We start from the raw sequence: 22,332 nt of genomic DNA on the forward strand, positions 1-22,332 counted from the left end.
TGTTTGTTTGTTTGTTTGTTTGTTTGTTTGTTTTTGTTTTTACGTTAACGGTGTTTGCTAATTACAGAAATTTCATTAAATCACCTAATTGATAGATATATTGAAACTTCTCTTTTTTCTTCTTCTTCCTCTTCTTCTTTTGGGCATTTTAATCGCAATAGCTGAATAAAGTTTGTAGGACAAGGTCAGCATCTCCTCTAAAATTTAATCAATTCATTAATTGGTTTAACTAATTTCGAAATTTCAAGGATAGTATAGTAAGACCTACCTGTCTGCCCCCCAAAATTTAAACTAAAATATAGTAAAATACAATTAAGAAAAAAGAAGTGTGAGGGACAAGAGAAGGTTCTTGATAGTAAAATAAGTAATAATACTACTAATTAATTTAAGAAAGGAAAAAATAAAAAAAAAAAATTTTCTTTTAGAGAAAGGTCAAGTTTTATTACAGAGTATCTAAGCATTAAGACAAATTTATCAGTACATTCATCGACGATTTTAATAAAGATTGATTGTGGGCAGATTATTAGATTAATTTGAAAAAATAAATCTTATTTAAACCTGGACTAATCCTAAAATTAAGAACACTAAAATCGATTTCCATTGCTCCTTTACAACTAAATTGTATTCGCTTTTAAACTTATACTATTCTTTTACTATATTTTATCTGCTAGCAATACAGTATCAACAACAATAATAATATCCGATCATACAGTAGATAGAAATTATTATTGACGATAATAATATACGATAATCTTTAATAATACTAATACTAATAATAATCACTAATAATAATAATCTAGTATTTTATTATAAGATTGCATTCATTTATCGTAATTATTAAGATATAAACGACGACATGAAACCTTCAAATCAAGATGAGAGTGTAAAGGACTCGGCCAATAACAACAATGAAGAAAAAGTAAGAGATCAAAATCAAAGCTCAGCCAATCACCATCATCATAATAGCAACCATGAAAATTTCGATTATGAAAGACAACAAGAGTATAATTACCAATATTCAAACTTAGCAACTACTTATATACCACAATACACAATTGATGGTTCATACCCAATTCAAGAAGTTGTTCCAAATACCCAAATGGCAATGTCTGGTGCCGACTCAGCATTCAACAGGGATGGTGATAATGCATCCAATCTAAGGCAGAGAGCAAAGACTCCAGTTGCTTCAAATGTCTTGGATGTCGGTGATTTTTACAGAAATGCAGACGATGGTCAAGCAAATACAAATCAACAAGGTGAAGGTAATGGATATGATGATTTTTCCCCAGATCCAAGAAACGTACCACTAATGGTTAAACCAAAAACTTTATACCAAAATCCTCAAACTCCTACCGTTTTACCTTCCACTTACCATCCAATCAACAGATGGTCTTCTATTAAGCACACTTACTTAAAGGAATTCTTAGCTGAATTCTTGGGTACTATGTTCTTGGTCATCTTTGGTGACGCTGTTAGTGCTCAAGTTGGTTTAGGTGCTAAGGCCCAACAAGATCAATTCGCAAAGACTTTAGCCAATCTAGAAGCTGCTGGTATCATCACAAGTGATCAAATTCAAATCTTTACTTCTTTTGAAGACATTATCAACTCTCAAGGTGCTGGTACTTTTGACGCCATTCCATTCGGTTGGGCAGCAGCAGTTGTAATGGGTTATTTCGCCGCTGGTGGTAGTGCTATTTCTGGTGCCCATTTAAATCCTGCTGTCACCGTATCTAACTTTATCTACAGAGGTTTGCCATTAAAGAAGGTCCCAATTTACATCGCTGGTCAACTATTAGGTGGTTTCTTAGGTGGTTTAATTGTCTTTGCATACTATAAGAAGGTTATTAAGGAAACATTCCCAGATTGGAGATCTAACCAAAGTGTTGCATCCATGTTCTGTACTTTCCCTCAAGCTTATTTGTCTACCGCTAGACAAGTTGTATCTGAATTTGTCAACACTGCTATGTTCCAAGCTTCCTTGTTTGCATTAACTGATCCTTACACAAGTTTGTCCACTGATATTTTCCCTGTTATGTTATTCTTCTTAATTTACATCTTAAATGCTTCTATGTCGTACCAAACTGCCTGTGCTATTAATTTGGCGAGAGATATGGGTCCAAGATTGGCTATCTATGTCGTTGGTTTCAAGAGAGCCTTAATTTGGGATTTCCACCATCATTACTTCTGGGTTCCAATGATTGTTCCATTCATTGGTGCTACTTTTGGTGGTTTGGTTTACGATATTTGTATCTATCAAGGTCATGAATCTCCAGTTAACTGGCCATTAAGTATATACAAGGAGAAGTTCTTGAGAACATGGCACAGAAGACCTGGCTGGAAGGCTAGAAGCAGAGAAAGAGCTACATCTGAATTGAGTGATTTCTCATACAATGATAATGACAGCCAAATTGGTGATCAAAAGTTGAAACCAGCTAGAACCAGAACTAAGTCTAACGGTTCTTCAGCTGATGACTCTAAACAAAAGTCAGTTCAATTCAGACCTGTTCAAAGAGGTAAGGGTTACGGTAATGGTGTTCCAACTATCCTTGAAGAAGGTGACTCTATTGAAACCGCTTCATTGGGTGGTGCTTCTCATGCATCTGTGATGTTAACTGATGGTTCTTCCTCACCAGAAACCGTCAAAGATTCTAATGAAAAAAACTAATCGGTATATAATTAAATAATTTAAGCAACTTTTAATCAGTAACATTATATTCATTTCATTATGTATGGTCTTGTATATTCGATGTATTTAATGTATATATATATCCTAATTTATGTGTTGAAAGATTGATTGTTATATGTAGTATATAGAAAGTGACTTCAGATTATATTTCAAACTGAGGATTAATCAGAGTTCTGTTAGGTGTTGACCAATTGGACTACCCATCATGAAGTACATTTTTATGATTCCAGGCTTCCTGTTCCCCCGTTATTTTTTCTTTATTTATTTCTGAGATCTCAAAGCAAGTATGATTTGATATAACTTTTGATATCCTTATTTATATATAACTAATATTTTCTATTTACTCATGACAAACTAAATTTAATCTACCAAGTGAAGAACAATATCAAAAAACATATTGTTATCACTGAGGACAAAATAAGCGCATTTTTCCTTCTTCTTGTATTAATCTTGGCAATCAATTGATTTAAACCTGGTATTCTCTGGATAGTTTGTAGCATTCTATTATTTGCACTATGAAGTAAATTACTCTGACTGTTGAATTGATCTCTTGTCTCTAAAGCTTGAGCAATCAATCTATCAACCAAATTATGTGATTGATCAACTCTTCTAGCTTCATTTTGAATATACTCATCTTCATTTGTATCCAAAAATTTCTGCTGCTCTATATCATTCTTAACACTAAACAGCAGGTTCAATCTATTACGTTCTTGTTGAATTGAAGATCTTATATTCCTAAAATTTTTCCAATGATCTTGCAAAATCTCAGCATGTCTTGATAATTGTGTTAACTTTGTTGTAGAAATATCGTTATTATCATTACAAATATTCCTTAATTTTTCAACAACATCTTGGGTCCTCTGCAATACATTTTCAATTTGAACATCCAACTTCTTTTCTTGACCTGTTGCCTCAGAACTAGTAGTTTGGGCAAACGATGAATATTTTGATAATAAGCTATCAGCTTTTGATTCTAAAGAAATTACTTCACTCCTTATAGTAACAAATGAAGGACCTTTGGACATCTTGCTCTTAATACTGACCAACACACTCAGATCACTTGAACTATACTGATCTGTACTAATAATATAAACCTCTTTCTTAATCTCAAGTTGTTCAACTTTGTTTTAAATGGTCTTTCTTGTCAACTTCCCTTTTTAATTTCATTATTTTATTACGTACGCTATAATGAAAAATTCAACAATATTTAAGCCTAAATATCATTAGTTCATAAGAGAATATATATTCATATTAATGGTAACTTAATAAATAAATTAATCATTTAATAAATAAATAAATAAATAAATAAATAAATAAATAAATAACTAGATAGATAGAGTAGATGATAATAATAATAATATTTTAGAAGGATACAGTGAAATAAGTGGAATAGACAACTGTTGATTTATCATTCTTTTTTTTTTATGTTGAAACCATAAATTTTAAGAAGGAATAGATATTATTAAATGGATAGAACAATCTTGAGGATATTCAGATCGATGTAAAAATTCAGTGAATTCAAAAACTTAAGTAATGTCATATCAATATCAGTTGAATTACGGCTTTTTGTATTCCTTATAAGTTCAAATTTGTCATTATCGTTGATGTGTTTCTTAGTTCAACTAAAAAGGAATAAAAAATATTGAATATTATTAATACTTTGATGATTATTCAAAAGCCAATGATTTCTTAATTTCGGCAATTGCTTTACCTGGGTTCAAACCCTTTGGACAGGTCTTTGTACAGTTCATGATGGTATGACATCTGTATAAGGACATTGAGTTTTCCAACATTTCCTTTCTGATGTGAGAAGCTTGATCTCTTGAATCAATCAACCAACGATAAGCTTGCATCAATACAGCTGGACCTAAATATTCTTCTTGATTCCACCAGTAGGAAGGACAAGAAGTTGAACAACATGCACATAAAATACATTCATACAAGCCATCCAATTTCTTACGGTCTTCAATACTTTGTAAGACCTCTTTACCATCCTCAGGGAAAGATTTTCTTTGTAAATATGGTTGGATAGACTTGTATTGTTTGTAAAAATTGGTCAAATCTGGAACCAAGTCCTTAACAACGTACATATGAGGTAATGGGTAAATTTTTAAGTCTTTTGTATTATCTTGATCAATTTTACATAGACAGGCTAATGTATTACTACCACCGATGTTCATTGCACAAGAACCACAAATACCTTCTCTACATGATCTTCTGAAAGTCAAAGTACCATCTTGTTCATTTTTAATCTTGATCAGAGCATCTAAAACCATTGGACCACAATCGTTTAAATCAACTTGATAGTTTTGTAAAACAGGTTTTACGCTAGGAGTATCAGGATTCCATCTATAAATTTTAAAAGATTTCATCCTTGCAGTGTGTTCAACACCACTGGCTAATCCTCTTTTTGTAACCAAACCAACCAAACTCTTGTACATCATCTTACTCTTTAATAATAATAGAAAATTGGGAATTTTTTTCCTTAATAAATTAATTAATTATCAACTTAATTAGTTCCTTATTCTTTAGAAATTCGTAATTATCCAAATATTACAACCCTCAGTTTAGAATAACTAAATTAAACCAACCAAATTTAGAATAAACCTTGCTTCTATGTCTAATCTAGTCTCTTTCCAGGCAAATTCAAATAAACCACAACTTCTTTGTTAAGTTCAATCTAAATCCAAATCAAACCTGAATAGTCAATAGTACTATAACAAATATTTGAATAAAAAAACAGATTCATCTTCTTTATATGATGATTAAAATTTAAATTGTAACAGCCAGTATCAATCAATATCCATCAGTTAATGATTAAATAACGTAACCTTGTCCTATCCATCTACATTGCATATCAACCTTGTGCTTCTGTCTGCTGTCATAACCATTGCTTGCTCTCTCCCATATTAGAACAACTTTCTCCCTTTCCATTTCCCATTGGTTCGACTTAACGGTGGAACGTTATAGGACTACGATCACGTGATGGCCGAAATAGCCAGGGGTCATCAAAAAGGAACGGTAAGCAATGATGAATCAATCCAATGAGGTAGAGAACGAATCATAACACAAGGTTGTAGCGTAGTTTTGACATGACATTTACATTATGGGATTAAATCAATAATTCAGTAATTCAATCAACTGTAATGATAAAAAAAGACTAATCATGTCCATTAAACGGGAATTGATTAAATTTTATTATGGATGAGTTGAGTGCGTTTTTATTCGATAGAATTTCAATTGTTTTCCTGCCTTGTTGAGGTATAAAAATCTTATTAACAATGCGTTTGTGACTTGATTTTGACTCTTGAACAACCTTACCATTTTTATTATTATTTTACTTCTTATTCACTCTACCTACCTTTTTTTCCGTCTAGTTTTGAAATATATCCATTTTAATTTATTCTATTTTATTTTATTTTATTTGAATTTTTCTTCCTGACTCTACTGTAGGATTATATCAGAATTAAATCATCATAATGTTGCTTCACAATACTTGTTGTATTCAGTAACTGCAATTGCAATATTCTTATACACATGTTTTCTTTCAATCGGGTCTTGTATTGGAATAAAATATTCTGCCTGTGATTTCAATTTTATATAGATACCTGTCTTTTCAAGAACAATCCCTTGGATCTCTTGATATGCTGTTGCCCACATAGCTTCTTCACTAGCAATACGTACTTCAACTATGTGTTCCATAGATACCGCAACTGCTAATTCTCTTCCTGGAAGTACTACGTGTGTCAAATAATGATCTGACATGTATAGACCACCGTTACAACTCTTTAACCAATATTGTCCTTGTGATTCTCTGAGATTATATGGTTTAATAATTTGATCATGTCCAATGTAGCGTGCCATACGTACTCTATAAGGGATCGAGGTATCTAAAACTGTTGTAGTACTTTTGACTCCTTGACTCAAATTGTTTGTTAGATCAAGTATACCAATAGCAGTCTTCGTTGGTAATCCAAATATACCTTTACCTAATCCTTTGATAAACCCTGCTGCACCTTCCTTTTGTGCACCTTTGTAAGGATCCAAGGCCATACCAGATATACCGCTACCTATCGTATTAGCAAAAGATTGAGCTGATGTGGCTAGTACATTACGACTGTTATTATTGATTCGTTGCTGCAATCTACGCGATTCTTGAAATTCTGAATCTTGTGTTACTGACAGACCCTTGGCAACAGATCCAGTGAATTTAGCCATACTATCAGATAGACCAAAAACAGTTTTTTTAGCAAAGCTTAAACCACCTTTGGCCAAATAAATCCCAATCTCTCCTGGCCTATCATTCATCATATAACCTTTATATGGTTCGTAGAATATATCCCACACACCTGAACTAATCGTATTAAATAGACCTACAGGATTACCTAAGAAATCAGCTGAACCCAATATCTTGTGCAATTGATATACAAATTGTTGTCCATAATGTGTTTTGATTGAATTTATCAAAGTAGATACTGGTACTCTTAGGTTATCCATATATAAAGAGTTCATTCTAATTGGAGCATCATTGACATTACCGATTGTCATAGTTAATATGTTAACTAAAAATAGTAGAGTACTTCTTTTTTCCATCATCTTCTTCTCTTCCTCTTCTATATAATTCAACCTCTCAGATCTTACAAATGATAAATGTAGCATAGTCGGTTGTATATGAAACAATTCAAAATAGGTATCCTCCGAAAACTGAACTTCCTTAAATTCTGGTAATCTAACCTGATCTTTATAAGTCACAGTTTGGCTATCTTTATTCCATGCAGCACCTGGGAATTTTGTGAAGTCCAGTAAGGAAAATAAGAAATCTTCATCCAATTGCAAGGACAATTCCTGTAATAGAACTGTCAAATGTTTGAAATAAACAACACCATGAGTGTCATCTTTAACCTTAGATATAGAACCGTACAACACTGGATGATTTTCATTTTCGTTTTTATTATCTGGAATAGCAGTTGGGTATAAAACATTAGGGAAATTTGCACCAAATAATTGGTTATCAATTTGCATCCATTTCATTTTCCAACTGAATGTTTGATACAAATCTGATTCAGTGTATTTCAACTCAATGCCTCTTAAGTTAACATATAATAATTCTTGCAATTGCGCATTAATCAACGATAAACCAAGTCCTTTGAAACTCACTACGACCTTTCTAAATATTTTCTCATCAGTTTCCTTGGCTTCAAAAACTTCTTTTGAACTATTGACAGAGATTGATGACATCGATTGCTTGGATTTCAATTTGTATAAACTGGATTCTCTACTGTAGTTCGTAATCACCAATACCTGTGTTGGACCGTCTGCAATTACATTTAACTCTACAGATTCAGAGGCATCAGTTGGGAGAGCACCAGGTAGTCTCATTGGAGTCAAATTACCAATTTCAGCTAACTGAATTTCTCTTTTCCTACCCTTTGCAGATAAGATCAACTTTTTCTGCCTTGCCGCAGGATAGTCCCACGCGTAAGGCATAATACTGCTTGAAGGAACACGATAGTATAATGGTTTATATTCTACCAGACCAGATTCTTCATCATCTTCCGTTTCATAATAATCATCAATTATTTTTGGATCTCTTTGATAGAAAATAAATTCATGATCACTCAGATTCCTAATAGAATAAGGCCAGCAATTCCCACCGTCTTTAATTCTTATAAAAATAGTAGCTTTATCCAAAACAATTTCAACTTTTAGAAGCTTATGCGTTGAATTTTCTTGCAGAACTTTCAAATAAGTAAAGCCAATATCTTTAATATAAAATGGAGCTGACCAGTCTGATTTAGAACCCAAAAATTTGATTTGTAATTGCTTATTCACGATATTCCTCATTTTATACATAGGGATTGAATCATCGGGTTCCAATTCTACTATATTTGTTGAACCAAACTCACATAATTCTAATGGAATTTCTAAGTCGTTATGTACAATATATCTTGGTGCAATCTCTATGAGTTTACTCAATGAATATTCACCTTCACCATCGACAATATGTATACCGACATTCGATTCTTGCTCCTTATTTGGTATGTTCAATATACCATCAAATGATTGTCCAATAGCGTCAAAAGATAAAGGAATACTCCAATCGGTATCTTTGAATCTTATTTTGGCCCTATTATTTTTGTAACCTAAGTCTGTAAACGAGAACATTTTTGCAGTAGTATATGGTTCATCATCATCAGCACCATCACTTTCCTCACTTGATATCAGCTTGGACTGAGTTATATTTTTGTTGTTATCCTGAATATATAAATCCTTACCAGTTCCATTGAAAATGATATATGGAGAATAAATTTTCAAAATTTTAGCTCTTGTACCTTCTACACTGTGATAAGCAATTTTTAGATTTAATCTTTGCCCACCATTGAGAGATAATGTTAACGTATTTTCTGGAGTCAAAGCACTTTCTGATGGTGTGTTAATAATAGATGCCTTCGACACCATTGCATCATCCATTAATGGCTGAACAGAAAATAATAAAAAGTTATCTAATGATACATCATGTATTGTAATTTTCCCATTCTTTTCCAAATACTTGAAACTATTACCTCCGTCACGTTTATCAAACAAAGAAAAATTGAAGCCACAAGGAAGAAGATTTTCAATAACTAATGGGGATGAAATAATTATTTTCATACGAGGGAAAATTTGTGCTAAAGGTTCCCTCTTATCATATTTAGCATTAACTTCGAAATAAAATTTCCTATCATCTTCGCCAACTGCGGAACATTGAACCGATAGTGGATCTGACAACAAGTCTTTCCAATATAGAGTTTGTTCCGACCAGTCAAATTCTGATCCAGATGGTTTAATATGAATCTTGGAATAATATACCTTTTCAATAGGTATTGATCTGATTTCAAGTGGTAATATAGTATAAACTGTCTCTTCAGAAGTTTCACTACCAAACACAAATTGAATTTCTGTATCAGTGGAATTTTCCAGTGTCAAGGTAGATCTAAAAGTAATTTCCTTAATATTATCATCGCTACATTTTAAATCACATATCAATCTATTGTGAATTTCGTTAAATGCAGGCTGTAGGACAAACATCAGTTCCCCTTCATAAGTAGCATCAATTTTCATTCTTGTTTTATAACTAGTACCTGAAATAGCTATACCTAGCATATTTCTTTTATTGTCGATATCCAACTTTTCTCTAACAGTTCTCCAGTCTTCAAATTCCCATGGTAAAGATGTGCCGCTCTTTAATGTAACCAAATTCTTCTTTTCATCTGCAGATTCGGTGATTATCCAAACATCCAAATCTAAACCTGTGTCGTTATGTAGCAAATATGGTTTTTCTGAACCTCTAGGTCTCAAGGTTAATTCACCTGACAATGAGCTAGGAATTTGTGAAAGCATAGAAATAGATCTTGTAGATAGAGTTATTTCGGCCACCTTTCTTGTAATAATATCGAACATTATTGCCGCATCCTTATCTAACCCCTTTGAAAGGTGGAATGAAATAGGTACTGGTTCAATCAATGGTTCCCAGCTCGATCTTGAATAGTTAAAAACATTAACATATGTTTCCAGTGTAGCTAATGCATCTAATTCAGTCGACCAATCTTTTGCAGTTATTTCGAAGGCGTTGACATTCATATCTAGAATTGGCATTTCATGAATATCACCAATCAGAACAAGACGCAGACCGCCCATTTCAATATTTAAATTTTCAGCTTGTACTGTGACAATAGAATTCGATCCATAATTTGTAGCAACGGTGGTGCTCTTGGTCAATGAGTCACTGCTCTTATTCTTTGTATTTGGATTCGAAAAAGTGTTCTCTATTATTTCGGTATTAGTTGAATTAATATCCTCTTTACTAGAATTACTACCAGAACTAGAGTTACTAGATCTTTCATTTGGATTTCCAGAAAAGTATTCACTTTTACTTAGAAGAGATACTGCCCTATTGAAAATCAACATTGCCAGTCTAATATCTCTTAAAGAAATCCTCATCAATAAGGGTTGGACTGAAGCTTGGATTTCAGTCAAAAGCTTTTCAACTGTCGAACTACGTTGGTCAATAACAATGGACGAAGAAAAATCGTCTAACAGTCTCACATTAGTTGCTTTAGGACTATTCATTTTAGATAAAAATACACCTACATTATTTGCCATAACAGTTGTAATATTTTGACTTGCAACTTGAAACTGACCAACCTTAAATACTACTGCTTCAGATTCAATATCTGATGGATCCGCTAATAACATTACTTGAGGATTGACCATATTAAAAATATATTGGAACTTGTTTTGTGTTTCTAATTGGTCAAAAGTTTTCGTCATATCAAGTTCAGTTGTGTATGGAACAGGTGTATTAGGTATCATAACTTTGGTTGGAATACCAAAGGAATTATCATAGAAATTCTTCAACTCAAACAAATAATCCATTGCAATAATTACTAGAGGATTATCAATCGTAATCGAAAAGGTAGTAAATAAATCACCATCAATACATTTACGATTAATATTCGAAGTAAACTGGTACTTTGATCCAGAAATCTTTGGTACCAACTCAGTATGCTTATTATCCTTCAAATTCCTAATATCTTCAATTGTAAATGAGTCAATATGAGAGGAGCCATCTAAAGAATCATCGTTTTTTAGAATAAAATTAAATCCAATGTCTTCAAATTTAAACCTGGTAAGCCCGTACTTCTTAAGAGTTGTGCAAGATGCAGTTTTGTTATAAAGGGTTAACGATGTCTCTGGCGCCCTAAATGTGAAATCAACATATATTCCATTTCCATTTGCTACATCTGAGGGATTTTCAGGGGAGTGCGCTCTACTATTTGAGGCAGAGTCGTCACTTGAATTTTCTACTATTTCATTTACATAACCCACTTCTTCATCAAGTTCACTTAAATCGACTTCTTTGACTTGGAAAGCTAAAAATATTCTGCCCCAAATAGAAAATAGATAATGCAATTGAATCTCAGTTAACGAAGCACGCAATGCATCAAATATACCATCAATTTTAAACTTAGGATCTGTATCTAAAGCTATAGGATCGTGATCAATATTAAAAGTTAAACCCATATCTTTAACGATGTCGAAATTTTGCATTTCACCAGTATGGATCCAGATTTTGGAAGAGAAACTTCCTTCCTTTATTCCTAGTTTCATATGATTCACTTTGTGATCCAATTCTATCTGAGTAAAATGGTTTTCAACATAGAAATCACCCAAGTAAAAGTCAATAGTATCGTATTTACCGTTTTCATAATCAGATTCTCTTGGAAATGTAATCAACGGACTTTTAACGTTGATACTCAATTTCATATTATTGACCGCATCAATTGATGGCGTCTGATTGTATGCTACCTCCCGTGCCTTTTCAAACAAACTCTTCATTCTCAAAAACTTGTAGAAGTAATTCATTATTTTATTAATAGATTCTTCAACAAAAGTTACATGCATCGAAGCGGCCTTATAAATAAGCAATGAATCGTAGTTGTTCTTATTTTCTGTAGGGTCAAACGTTTCATATGAAAATTCTACTAATTCTTCATCGTCCATCGATATTAATCTGCTGAACTCTTGACCATCTGCATTTAGTACAGAGGCATCGATCAATTCCATTCCACCTAACTTTAAACCAAATTTCATTTTCTCTGGTAACATTAATAATGAAAATTCCGCAGCTGTCAAAATCCATGTTGCTAACTTTGAACTATCATCATTGAAATCAATCGTAACACCAGCCATTTTGACAAGCATAATGATTTTCTGTGGAGCATCCTCTCTATCTTCACTATTATGTCTTAAAGCATCTGCCGGCATATCTGTGGCTGTAGGATCAGTAAATGTTGTAATTGCATAATTAAATAACGTTAAAATAGACTTTGGAGTTAAACCTAAGTGTAACTTAGCCATATCGATACGAACATCCTGATCAAAGATTTCAATTAGAATATTTTCATGCTCTACAATTCTCTGTTGCCTTACGTAATATAAGCTAAACAAATGTTTATCTTCTGCAGCTGAAATTCCTTCAGAAGAAATTAAACGTTTGAGTTCTCCTTCTCCAGACTTAATAATATAATCAATTACATCGAGGGAATGCATACTGATATCAAACGTCATTTCTTTTGCCTTCTTTATAAAATTGAATTTTAATTGATTACCCAAAATTTCGATCAATTTTCTTCCGTTCATAGTTGCATTGTCGGTGCATTGGTAAACGGACATATTAATAGATTCGATATCAAAACAAATATCCATGAATTTTTGATCAATTTCTGCATCACTCATACCTTTTAACATACGGAATGTTTCAGTCAATTGTAACTCATACTTCCTCTTTTCATCAGTTTCAGCTGAATTAAAAAAGTTACTAAACTCATCATTATCATCAATATTGACACCAGATGGTATACATTTGGCTATAAGCTGCATTATAATATTGTATTGATAGTCATTCAACGATAAATTTAGCGTAGGAAGTCTACCAAATGTCCTAATACGAGGCAAATTATATGCCCTTGGCAAGATTGATATATCTACCGAAAGTTCCAATCTCATTTTATCTAAAATGCTAAATCTGTCATCTGGATCTTCTTTTGAGAGACTTGAAAGGGTACTTCTGACATCAGGTCCAATCAAAATTTGAGTATCTTGTGAACATAATTGAAATCTATCAAACATTAATCTATTAATCTCAGACCCGTCAATTTTGTCGTATTCTTCTATAGACATTTCCTTAATAACTTTTATCTTATCTTTAGAAACTAAATCACTTAAAAGAGTTATATGACCAGCATCTATAACTGCACAAGGGGTATCCCAACTGTGTGGATCAAGTGGTAAGATAATCAATGGAGCTTGGAGGTCCAAATTAATATTGACCGTTCTATGCTCTTCCAACAAAGCTTCCAAACCCATTCTTGTTTGAGAAGTCCATCCTTCAACAGTTGCCTCTGCAGCGTTAATTATTGCACCTATTGTATTCATATGTTGCTTTGGTGGATTGAAGAATCGCAAAACTTCGTTGATGAAATGAACATGATAAAAGATTGTCATACCTCTTAACTTGACACCTATCTTAGAATCGGCAGAACCATCCAAGGGATTATCTTCATAAAACGCCTCAAACAATGGATGAATTTTTGTCGAATTGGTAACTTCTTCATTTCCATTCAAATTTTTAACACTAATAATATGCTTGTATAGTGTATTTGGAGAACCATCTTCAAAAATAAATTTTTGTAATTTGAAAGATGTCATATGAGATTCTGGACGTTGTAAAAATTCAAAATAACATTCTTCAAATATCATTTCACCTAGTTTCATATTTTGTTCTCTTTTAGTAATACAGAATGAACCTTTCTTTAAAAAACTTGTTACTCTAAAAGTTACTGTTTCTTTCGGAATTTGAATATTATTGATTACAGTGTCGTTTTCTGTAAATTCAATTGCTTCATATAATTCTTTTCTTTGTTCATCAGTCATTTGTAATTCTTTTGTATTATCACTTTTACCTGTCCAAAATGATGAAAACCAAGTTGATGCAGAGTTCTGTGCTGCTTGCGGAGTTGGGGTATTGTCTCTTGATGATTCCTTTAATAATTGAATATACATTTTTCTTGCTATAGATCTGAAAAGAATAATATCTTCGTATTGTAAATCATGTTCTAGTTGATCCAAAGCCTTTTGATTTTTTTCATCCGGTAATGGATTATTCAAATTTGGCAATTTCAATTTTTGCAACCATAATCTAATATATTCACGTCTTTGATCACATCTTTTCTTAATATGTTCCCATGTCCATATTTCATATTTCTGCTTTACTTCATTTAATACAGTGGTAGCGGTATAAGCAAACCATGCCTTTGGATCTTCACTAACAGAGAATTGTGGTCTATTAATTTTAAATTTGAATATCTTATTGTTGATATTAATACTTGATAATATGTGCAATAAGTTTGCATATTCAATATCTCCTAATTCTACACCAAATTCGTCATAAATCATTTGTAAATCAATGTGGGGACGACTTTCTGTAGAGCCTAATTTATTCACACTTAATCTACCAGTACCTGTAATTGGCTTCAATACGTATTTATTATTATCTACTAGTTTATCGTTGGAAGATATCGAATCTCTAAAATTATTAATAATTTCAGCGATGTCAGTAGAATTATCAAACTTCAAATTGGACAAATCTTTTTGTATGTTCCAATAAAAACATAAAGAGTTTAGAGTCATTAATTTATGAGTGACATTAGTTGCTATAGAGATAAAACTTGGATTCCAATCCGAATCTGTCGATATAGCAGACAATTCATTTAAAGTGATACCAATGGAGCATGGATCTTTTGAAAAGATACAATGTTCATCTTCGTATCTAATATGAATATTTTTAATAGTAATCTGTAAGTTATCTACAACTTTTGTTAAAAGAGATTGCATGAATGACTCATTATTATTGTCATCTTTCCCCTTTTCAGTAGCCGAGTTGTTCAATCTTGCAGTATTTGATAGTTCCCATTGTGCCAACTTATTCAGTTTCAATCTAAATTCCCTTTCAATCTGTTCCTTTTCATTATAATCGCTGGGATCCCTAGGATTACATAGAAGATAACAGTCTTCTATCATGATCTTGACAGGCTTATTTTTCAAACTTGACCATGGCACAGTCAATACCAAATTACCTAGGACACCAAATTTAACATTGATCGGCAAATTCAAAGCATCTAAACAATCATTTCTAAGTTTTAAATTCTTCAATAAAACATCACCACTCCAAATACCAACATCCAATTGTTTCGGATCAAAATTTTCAACATATGCACCCAATAATCTATTTAACAGATTGGCTGCCAAAGATTCCAACATCTCATAAAATGAAATATCCTCGATCAATTTAAATAAAATCAAGTAAAATCAAATCAAATCAAACCACTCCAATTTAAACAAGCTTATTCTTTAAAAACAAAATAAATGCAACAATCCAATAAAAAAAAACAACAAATAACTTAGATATCCAACTCTGGAGTATCTTGATAAACTTGTTAATCTATTTCTTATGAACTAAACTGTTTAGTGTTGTATAAATATAATGATCCTTTAAATATTATTGAGATTTCTTCTTTTCTAAGCCTGGAAGGTCAAAAATTGAAAAATGTTCGAAACGATCAGTTTCGTATAGTGAAGAAGAGATGAGATGAGATGAGATTAATGTTTGGAGGTATAAGAGTGAGTTTAATTGGTTCCAAGTAGTGGATGGATGGTATGCTATGTAGATTTGATATTCTAAAATTATGGAGTAATGTAAATGTTATAGATTGGTAATGGTGTTGGTAGTGTTAATGGTAATTGTGGATGGGGATGAATTTGATATGGTAGACTTGAATGAGTGTCATTCTTGTTGTAATGTGAACCAGGGTTCTCAATTGTGAGGTATTGTCTTTTTAAATTTGGTTTGCTTAGCTTAACTTTTGTCAGCTTGGCCTTTTAGTTTTAACGAAATGGATTTGTGGTAGAGATTTTCAATGGTGAAGAACGAAATTTCGATGAGTTTTTTTCAACCACTGTGTCTTCTTCTGCTACTGAATATATTTCAAATCTTGCATTCTCTTGTGTACTTCTTCTTGATGTATTTCCACCCTCTCTTTTCAATTCTAAACTTGTTGTACCCCCACGAAGCTGATTTGAATAATTCGAACTATAGAAATATTCATCTTCTGCATTTGAATTTGAAGATTTCTTAAATAACATATGTGTTAAATCATTTTTACCAGTACCTGCGCTAGCTGTTTTCTTTAAATGACTATTATCAGTAGACTTTCTTCCCGGAGATGATATGCTAGAACGAAATTGTATCACATCTTTTCTCCTTGCCTCTAGTAATTCATCATCATTGATTAATATACATAAATCACCAGCTATGTACCTTATCTGTTCTGCCATCTTTTCATCATCTTCATGTATCACTTCGAAATCTTTTAAAACTTCAAATATCATTATATTACTTCTTGCCCAAGCAATAAAATCATTTGAACCATTATTTATTAAGTACGATATTAGAGTCATAGTCTTCAAAATATGAACACAATTACGATGTGATGACTTCTTACTAGACCCTGTTAACCGTTTCTTGAGTACTTGAATTATCTCTTTTAAAGTCTTGGGACTGTATGTTAAAACTGAAATTTCATTCATTAACGTACCTGTAGCACCAGAAGTCTCATTATCATCAGTAGCTTCTTTAACCTTGGCTTCAGTAGCAGATTGAACAAAGTTCCTAACAGAATCGAATATTGGCATATCCAAACCGTATTCAAATAGTCTTTTTAATAGTCAATTTCAGTTTATTATCCCAATGATTAGAAGGAGAGGAACTAGAAACAAAGTTAAAAGGAAGGAAGGACTTTTATTAAAAATATTCTACCAATTCTTCACAAGTATCAGGGTATTGGTTTAACGTGATGTTCGTATAATTAAACTACTGTTTTAATGATCTAGCTCAAACCAGTTATCCGTTATGTTCATGATACTTGTAATATATCAAGTTTCGTTTCTCCGTGTGGAAAAGATTTAAATTCGATGCTTTTGAATAAACCTGATATATCTTAATATAATGTATAATCAGGTACCATAACTTGGTAAGAATAATTGGTATTTACGGATATAGTTGATATTTGGATTCAATCATCTAACCTATGAATGGTGTATTATAATTTGAGTCTATGGCGATAATGCATTGGAAACTACGGTATGTTATAAAGCTCTATATAATGATACAAGGGTTCCTGATTTTATCAGGAAAGATAATTCTGAATTATTCAATAGAATTTTCAAGTCATCGAATTGTGATTGTGGTAATTCTATTACATGGGTGTCATCAGCGATCCATGTCTTCTTTGCCTTTTTGTATGTGAATATTTGTAATTTATTATCATTGATCATTGTCAAATACTTACCAGATACATCTAAAATTGAAAATTTAGACCTGGCAATATCAATAGGTCCAGATAACAAAGTACCTATTTCTTTCCTTAGATCGAATACCATTAAATCTGTGGTTGTTTGAACCTCCATACTGTAACCATTAGTGCACATTTGTATAAAAGTTATTGGTGAAGTTCCAGGAATATGTGTACCCAATTTAAAAAATTCTACTTCTACAATTGGATTACTCAAATTTATTATTTCAATGATATCAAATGATGCAATTGCTAATAGTAGACCGTCTTTTTGTAAACTTGCTGAGATACATTTATCAGAATTTTGACTACTATTTTGAACGATATAGGTAATATCTTCTGAAATTGAACTTAATCCAATTTTACCTTGATTGTCTACCCATAATAAATAATCATTAGCAACATGACTATGATTATTGATGAAAATAATTTCTTCATTCCCACCAGTTTTAATCTTTTTTGATGTTTTATCATTAAAACTGTATGCTACAATTTCATTTATTGAAGTTGTATAAAATAACCAATCATCTGTATAGTTTGTTGATAATAACTGGTAATCTGAGTCGATTATTACATCATGAATTGTCTTTACAATTTGGGAATCAGATACAATAGTCAACGTTTTAGTATCATCGTTAAGGAACAAAGTTTTTTCGATAGGTTTGGAAGAGTTGGTATCAATTTTTGTATATATTTTATCATTAATAGTAATATCCCACGTCTTGGATAATTCAGTCTTGGTTAATGATGGTAATTTATATTTATCCTGAATTTTATTTAATTGAGTAAATTCCAAATAAGATTTAGATTCTTGTTTCAATTTTTCTTTAAAGTCATCATTAATTTGAATTATTATCTTTTCTTCATCAATAGTCCCCATTAGTTTCGTTAATTTATTAATTTCATTTGCTAATTCATCTTTTTCCTTCAAAGTTTTTGCTGCAATCAATTTAGCTGAATCTCTTTCATAATATGCTATACTTAATTGTTTGGTGAAAGCATCTAATTGTTTCCTTAGTTGAAAATTTTCCAACATTATTGCATCCCATTCATTCTGTAATGTCGATAATAAATTTGGTATACTATAATTTGTATTTAAAGTTGAAGCATTGACAGCATTTACCAAAGAAGTCTGTTGAGGAGTTTGCGATATTTCAACCAATTCAGATAATTTCAAAGGTTCATTGGTTATTGGATCTTTGCCACTCTGTTCAACATACTGTTCAATTAAGGCTTTCTCAAATATAGATTTCGATTTGGGAGATAGAACAGGAAATTTTGCTGGTTTCCCACTGATTGCACAAAACATAGCTTAAATTACGATGTTTTCAATCAAGATCACTATAATGCAAACCAATATATAAATTGCTCTGTTATATGCAAGTAGATATCCTTTTAATTCAAGTTTTTTAATCTGTTTACTTGACTTTATTAAAGTTATAGATGTTTTTACATTGTTAATAAGATATTTTTACAGGTTAAGCTGGTATAATGAAAACTATTTGATAGCGATGCTACAGTTTTAAGCAGGAGATGCTATGAGATGATATGGGATGAGATTGACAGGGAACTGTTCGACTTGAAACTTTGACTTTGATTCTAACTATAATTGTAATTAGATGATATTCAAGAGAATGATTAGATATTAGGTTAGAATTGAATCGATTTAATTGATTCCTATTTTTTAAATTTTTTTGTCTCCTTTAGTAAGGACAAAAACAATTTAAGTGTAGCATCTGATTTATAGTAGTTTTATAAAGCATTATACTAAAAAAGTCTTGATAGGATGACGAGTTTATTATAATTATGGTCTCAAGCGTAATTATTCTTGGAAATTGAATAAATCATTGCCTGATATGTCCTCCAATTCATTCCATAGCCATTTTCTCCATATATCGCCGGCTGTAGACATAATATTGTTGAATGAATTGGAAGCTTTACCATCGTTACCAACTTCTATCATCATATGATGTGATGAAGATGGGACTGTTGTTGTATAAGAAACATTTAGTCCTGTGTTAGGTACAGATGAGGACGGCGAAGCAGTTAATGAAGAAGTTGAAGAGGAAGAAGTTGAGCAATCCGAAGAAGTTGACATTGGACGTGACTCTTTAGAATCTGATTCATTATTACCACTGCTACTTTTTGAATCTGCAATATTACTGAATTCTCTCATTTTTCTGAAACTAGCATCATCACTCTTAGACAAAAGCGGTACATTATTCAAAAATTCAGTAATTTCACTTTCTTCGAACTCTAATAATTTAAATTCAGAGTGTTGTAAAATAGCGATATAAATGAATATTAACTGGACATGTGGATCAATTAATGAAAATGGTATACTTGCATCTTCACAATCCTTATCACATACTTCATTTAATGCCATCTTGTCTTTTAAATTTACTGTATCTTTTGCTTCTATGCTTCCAAATCTATTTCTAATTAGTAATTCTCTGAGGACGTCTTTATCAAATTCACATCCTTGAGAACCTAAATTTATATGATTTAAATCTGGAAACCAAAATGGATCATTATGAGTTATTGATTTTAAAAATTTAATGTTCGATACAAACGTTTTTGAATATAAATGATCAAATTTTTTTGTATTATAATTTAAGAAAAAATTTATTGTTTGCATTTCAGGATTTGGTCTCCATCCTAATAAAATATCCCATAGCCTTGCCCTATCTTGTTTATGAAATGCACGAGCTCCTGCAAATTTCAACCACCAGTATAGCCAATTTTTCCTTGTAGCAGATTGTTGAAATGGAGTTTCTTCAGTTAATGGTTGATATAATTCAGGTAATATTGAAGAAAACACTTAAAAAATAGTTGAGTTTCGAAAGATATATTCACCCCCTGATATAACAGGGAAATAATTGTTTATGGCATCTTCCTTAAGTTTGTTTTTATTTTGATCACGTAAAGAATTTTGGGCCATTGCGACGTCAGGGGAGTGTAATATCACTAATAAAAACCTCTCGTATATTTGATCAAAATCGAAGAAATCGACATTTGAAAGTTGTGATCTTAATCTATTTGGTAGAGGGTATTCGTCAAATAATCTTGTTGTGTTTGAATTGAATAGAATATCGTCATTATCATAATTTGAAACTGAATCATTTAAATTTTCCTTTTGTTTTGAAGGTTTACTGTGACTACTATGTTTTTTAATGTTCAATAATAATGGGCCAGCTTCATTTTCATCGTTATGGATTGGAAACCATTCGGCTATCCCGACTGCTAACCAAGCTAAACCAGGTTCATATTTAAAAATTTTTGACCATTTATTCAAAAAAGATAATATTGTTGATTTTAAGGATTCGATAATTTTTAGATTATCATTTTGGATTTGTAAAAAATTTGGATCTTCGTTACTTAAATTTTTTCTTATGTGGAAATATTTTTTCAAATCATGTAAGATTTGTGATTCAATTTCGACTTCTATTTCGGAATTGTTATTATTAGTTAAATTCTCAGTTGTGGTATTACTTAAATTATTCTCACTATTGGATTCATTATTATTTTTATTTGCCAATTGATAAGAATTTAAATTGTTATCCCAAACCAAAGTATTTGAGATTATATAAGGTGAAATACACATTGGGTGATATTTCAATAAAATTGGCCATACTAAATATCTCAATTGTGGCGGAATACCGGTATTTCTTGAAATAAATGCTAAAGAATCATGGTCGTTTGCATTTATAAGTTCTATAACCACTTGAATTAATTGTTTATTGTGATATTGTTGTTTTAGATTTCTTAGATATGATGGATTGCTTGATTTTGTATTTGAATTTGGATTCGAGTTTATATTAGGGTTTGAATTGGGATTCGTATTTGTGCTTGTGTTTGTATTCGTATTTGTGTTAGTGCTTATGTTTGCATTGGCATCGTCATTGGCATCGGAATTGGAATTGGAATTGGAATTTAAATTAAAATTTGAATTTCGTAATTTATCTGTCATATTTTTTGTATAGGTTTATAATAATTTAACATTCAATGAAAAAAGAAAATAATATTTCGATCTATTTATCGTATCTTTACTGAATTGAAATTCAGCTGTTCAAATGAAATGCAGTGTAAAAATTTTTTGAACAACGACAAGTGATTAATTGCAATATACTCTTGTTGAAAGTTAAATAAAAATCCATAAAGTAGCAATATAATTATGAACTATATACAGTATTATTCATTAAGAACAAAAATTGCGTTGTTATATAAATTATTTTTGAGAAATTAAATTAAATCAAATCAAATTTAAATTTATTAAAAATTGATGATGATGAGGGAAATAGTCACATGAACATGACTATCACGTGACGTCAATATGATTATGCGAGCATCTATTGCTACAACAACAAACTACAAACAACACTATAACAATATTTAGTAGTTTGTTTATAATATATATTTCTCGATGATTCAAACAGGGCATACAATGAAATACATATTCTAGAGGTTTTTTTCCAACAAGTCAAAGACAGTAATGTTGTAACTGTCATTAACAATTAACTTATATTAACTATAAATACTCACAGATTATCTAGATCAAGATAATCACGTGAGCCAGGATATTGCCTCTTGGTCAACATACGATACTTGTCATATACAATTGAGAAAGTGTGTTATAATAGATGTTGTGACTAGCTCAAACATAAAAAAACCACTCTCTTATATCATATTCTAGTA

The 22,332-nt window shown here is 31.5% G+C and overlaps 6 protein-coding genes and 1 further gene across 6 annotated transcripts, besides 2 other annotated features; 1 reads left to right on the forward strand and 6 right to left on the reverse strand.

The window, feature by feature from the left end:
- Positions 1-856: 856 nt before the first annotated feature.
- FPS1 (Fps1p) lies at positions 857-2,665 on the forward strand (the record flags this gene model as incomplete). The annotated part of the gene is made up of 1 exon (XM_001642766.1): positions 857-2,665. One exon carries the CDS (start codon positions 857-859, stop codon positions 2,663-2,665), a length of 1,809 nt encoding a protein of 602 aa, XP_001642816.1.
- Positions 2,666-3,051: 386 nt separating this feature from the next.
- GOS1 (Gos1p) lies at positions 3,052-3,711 on the reverse strand (the record flags this gene model as incomplete). The annotated part of the gene is made up of 1 exon (XM_001642767.1): positions 3,052-3,711. The coding sequence occupies one exon, from the start codon at positions 3,709-3,711 to the stop codon at positions 3,052-3,054; it is 660 nt and encodes a 219-aa protein (XP_001642817.1).
- Positions 3,712-4,353: 642 nt separating this feature from the next.
- On the reverse strand, positions 4,354-5,130 carry SDH2 (succinate dehydrogenase iron-sulfur protein subunit SDH2; the record flags this gene model as incomplete). The annotated part of the gene is made up of 1 exon (XM_001642768.1): positions 4,354-5,130. The coding sequence occupies one exon, from the start codon at positions 5,128-5,130 to the stop codon at positions 4,354-4,356; it is 777 nt and encodes a 258-aa protein (XP_001642818.1).
- A 1,030-nt stretch (positions 5,131-6,160) lies between these two features.
- On the reverse strand, positions 6,161-15,547 carry VPS13 (membrane morphogenesis protein VPS13; the record flags this gene model as incomplete). The annotated part of the gene is made up of 1 exon (XM_001642769.1): positions 6,161-15,547. One exon carries the CDS (start codon positions 15,545-15,547, stop codon positions 6,161-6,163), a length of 9,387 nt encoding a protein of 3,128 aa, XP_001642819.1.
- Positions 15,548-16,171: 624 nt separating this feature from the next.
- Positions 16,172-16,978, reverse strand: ENT4 (Ent4p; the record flags this gene model as incomplete). Its single annotated transcript, XM_001642770.1, has 1 exon — positions 16,172-16,978. The coding sequence occupies one exon, from the start codon at positions 16,976-16,978 to the stop codon at positions 16,172-16,174; it is 807 nt and encodes a 268-aa protein (XP_001642820.1).
- Positions 16,979-17,431: 453 nt separating this feature from the next.
- On the reverse strand, positions 17,432-18,946 carry PRP19 (E3 ubiquitin-protein ligase PRP19; the record flags this gene model as incomplete). The annotated part of the gene is made up of 1 exon (XM_001642771.1): positions 17,432-18,946. One exon carries the CDS (start codon positions 18,944-18,946, stop codon positions 17,432-17,434), a length of 1,515 nt encoding a protein of 504 aa, XP_001642821.1.
- Positions 18,947-19,459: 513 nt separating this feature from the next.
- Positions 19,460-20,458: a sequence feature (similar to hypothetical protein; correction of possible frameshift sequencing error~similar to Saccharomyces cerevisiae YHL029C).
- Kpol_388p7 lies at positions 19,460-21,607 on the reverse strand (the record flags this gene model as incomplete).
- Positions 20,462-21,607: a sequence feature (similar to hypothetical protein; correction of possible frameshift sequencing error~similar to Saccharomyces cerevisiae YHL029C).
- Positions 21,608-22,332: the final 725 nt, after the last annotated feature.

This window comes from Vanderwaltozyma polyspora, genomic scaffold (genome assembly GCF_000150035.1).
Source record: "Vanderwaltozyma polyspora DSM 70294 KpolScaffold388 genomic scaffold, whole genome shotgun sequence".
NCBI lineage: Eukaryota > Fungi > Ascomycota > Saccharomycetes > Saccharomycetales > Saccharomycetaceae > Vanderwaltozyma > Vanderwaltozyma polyspora.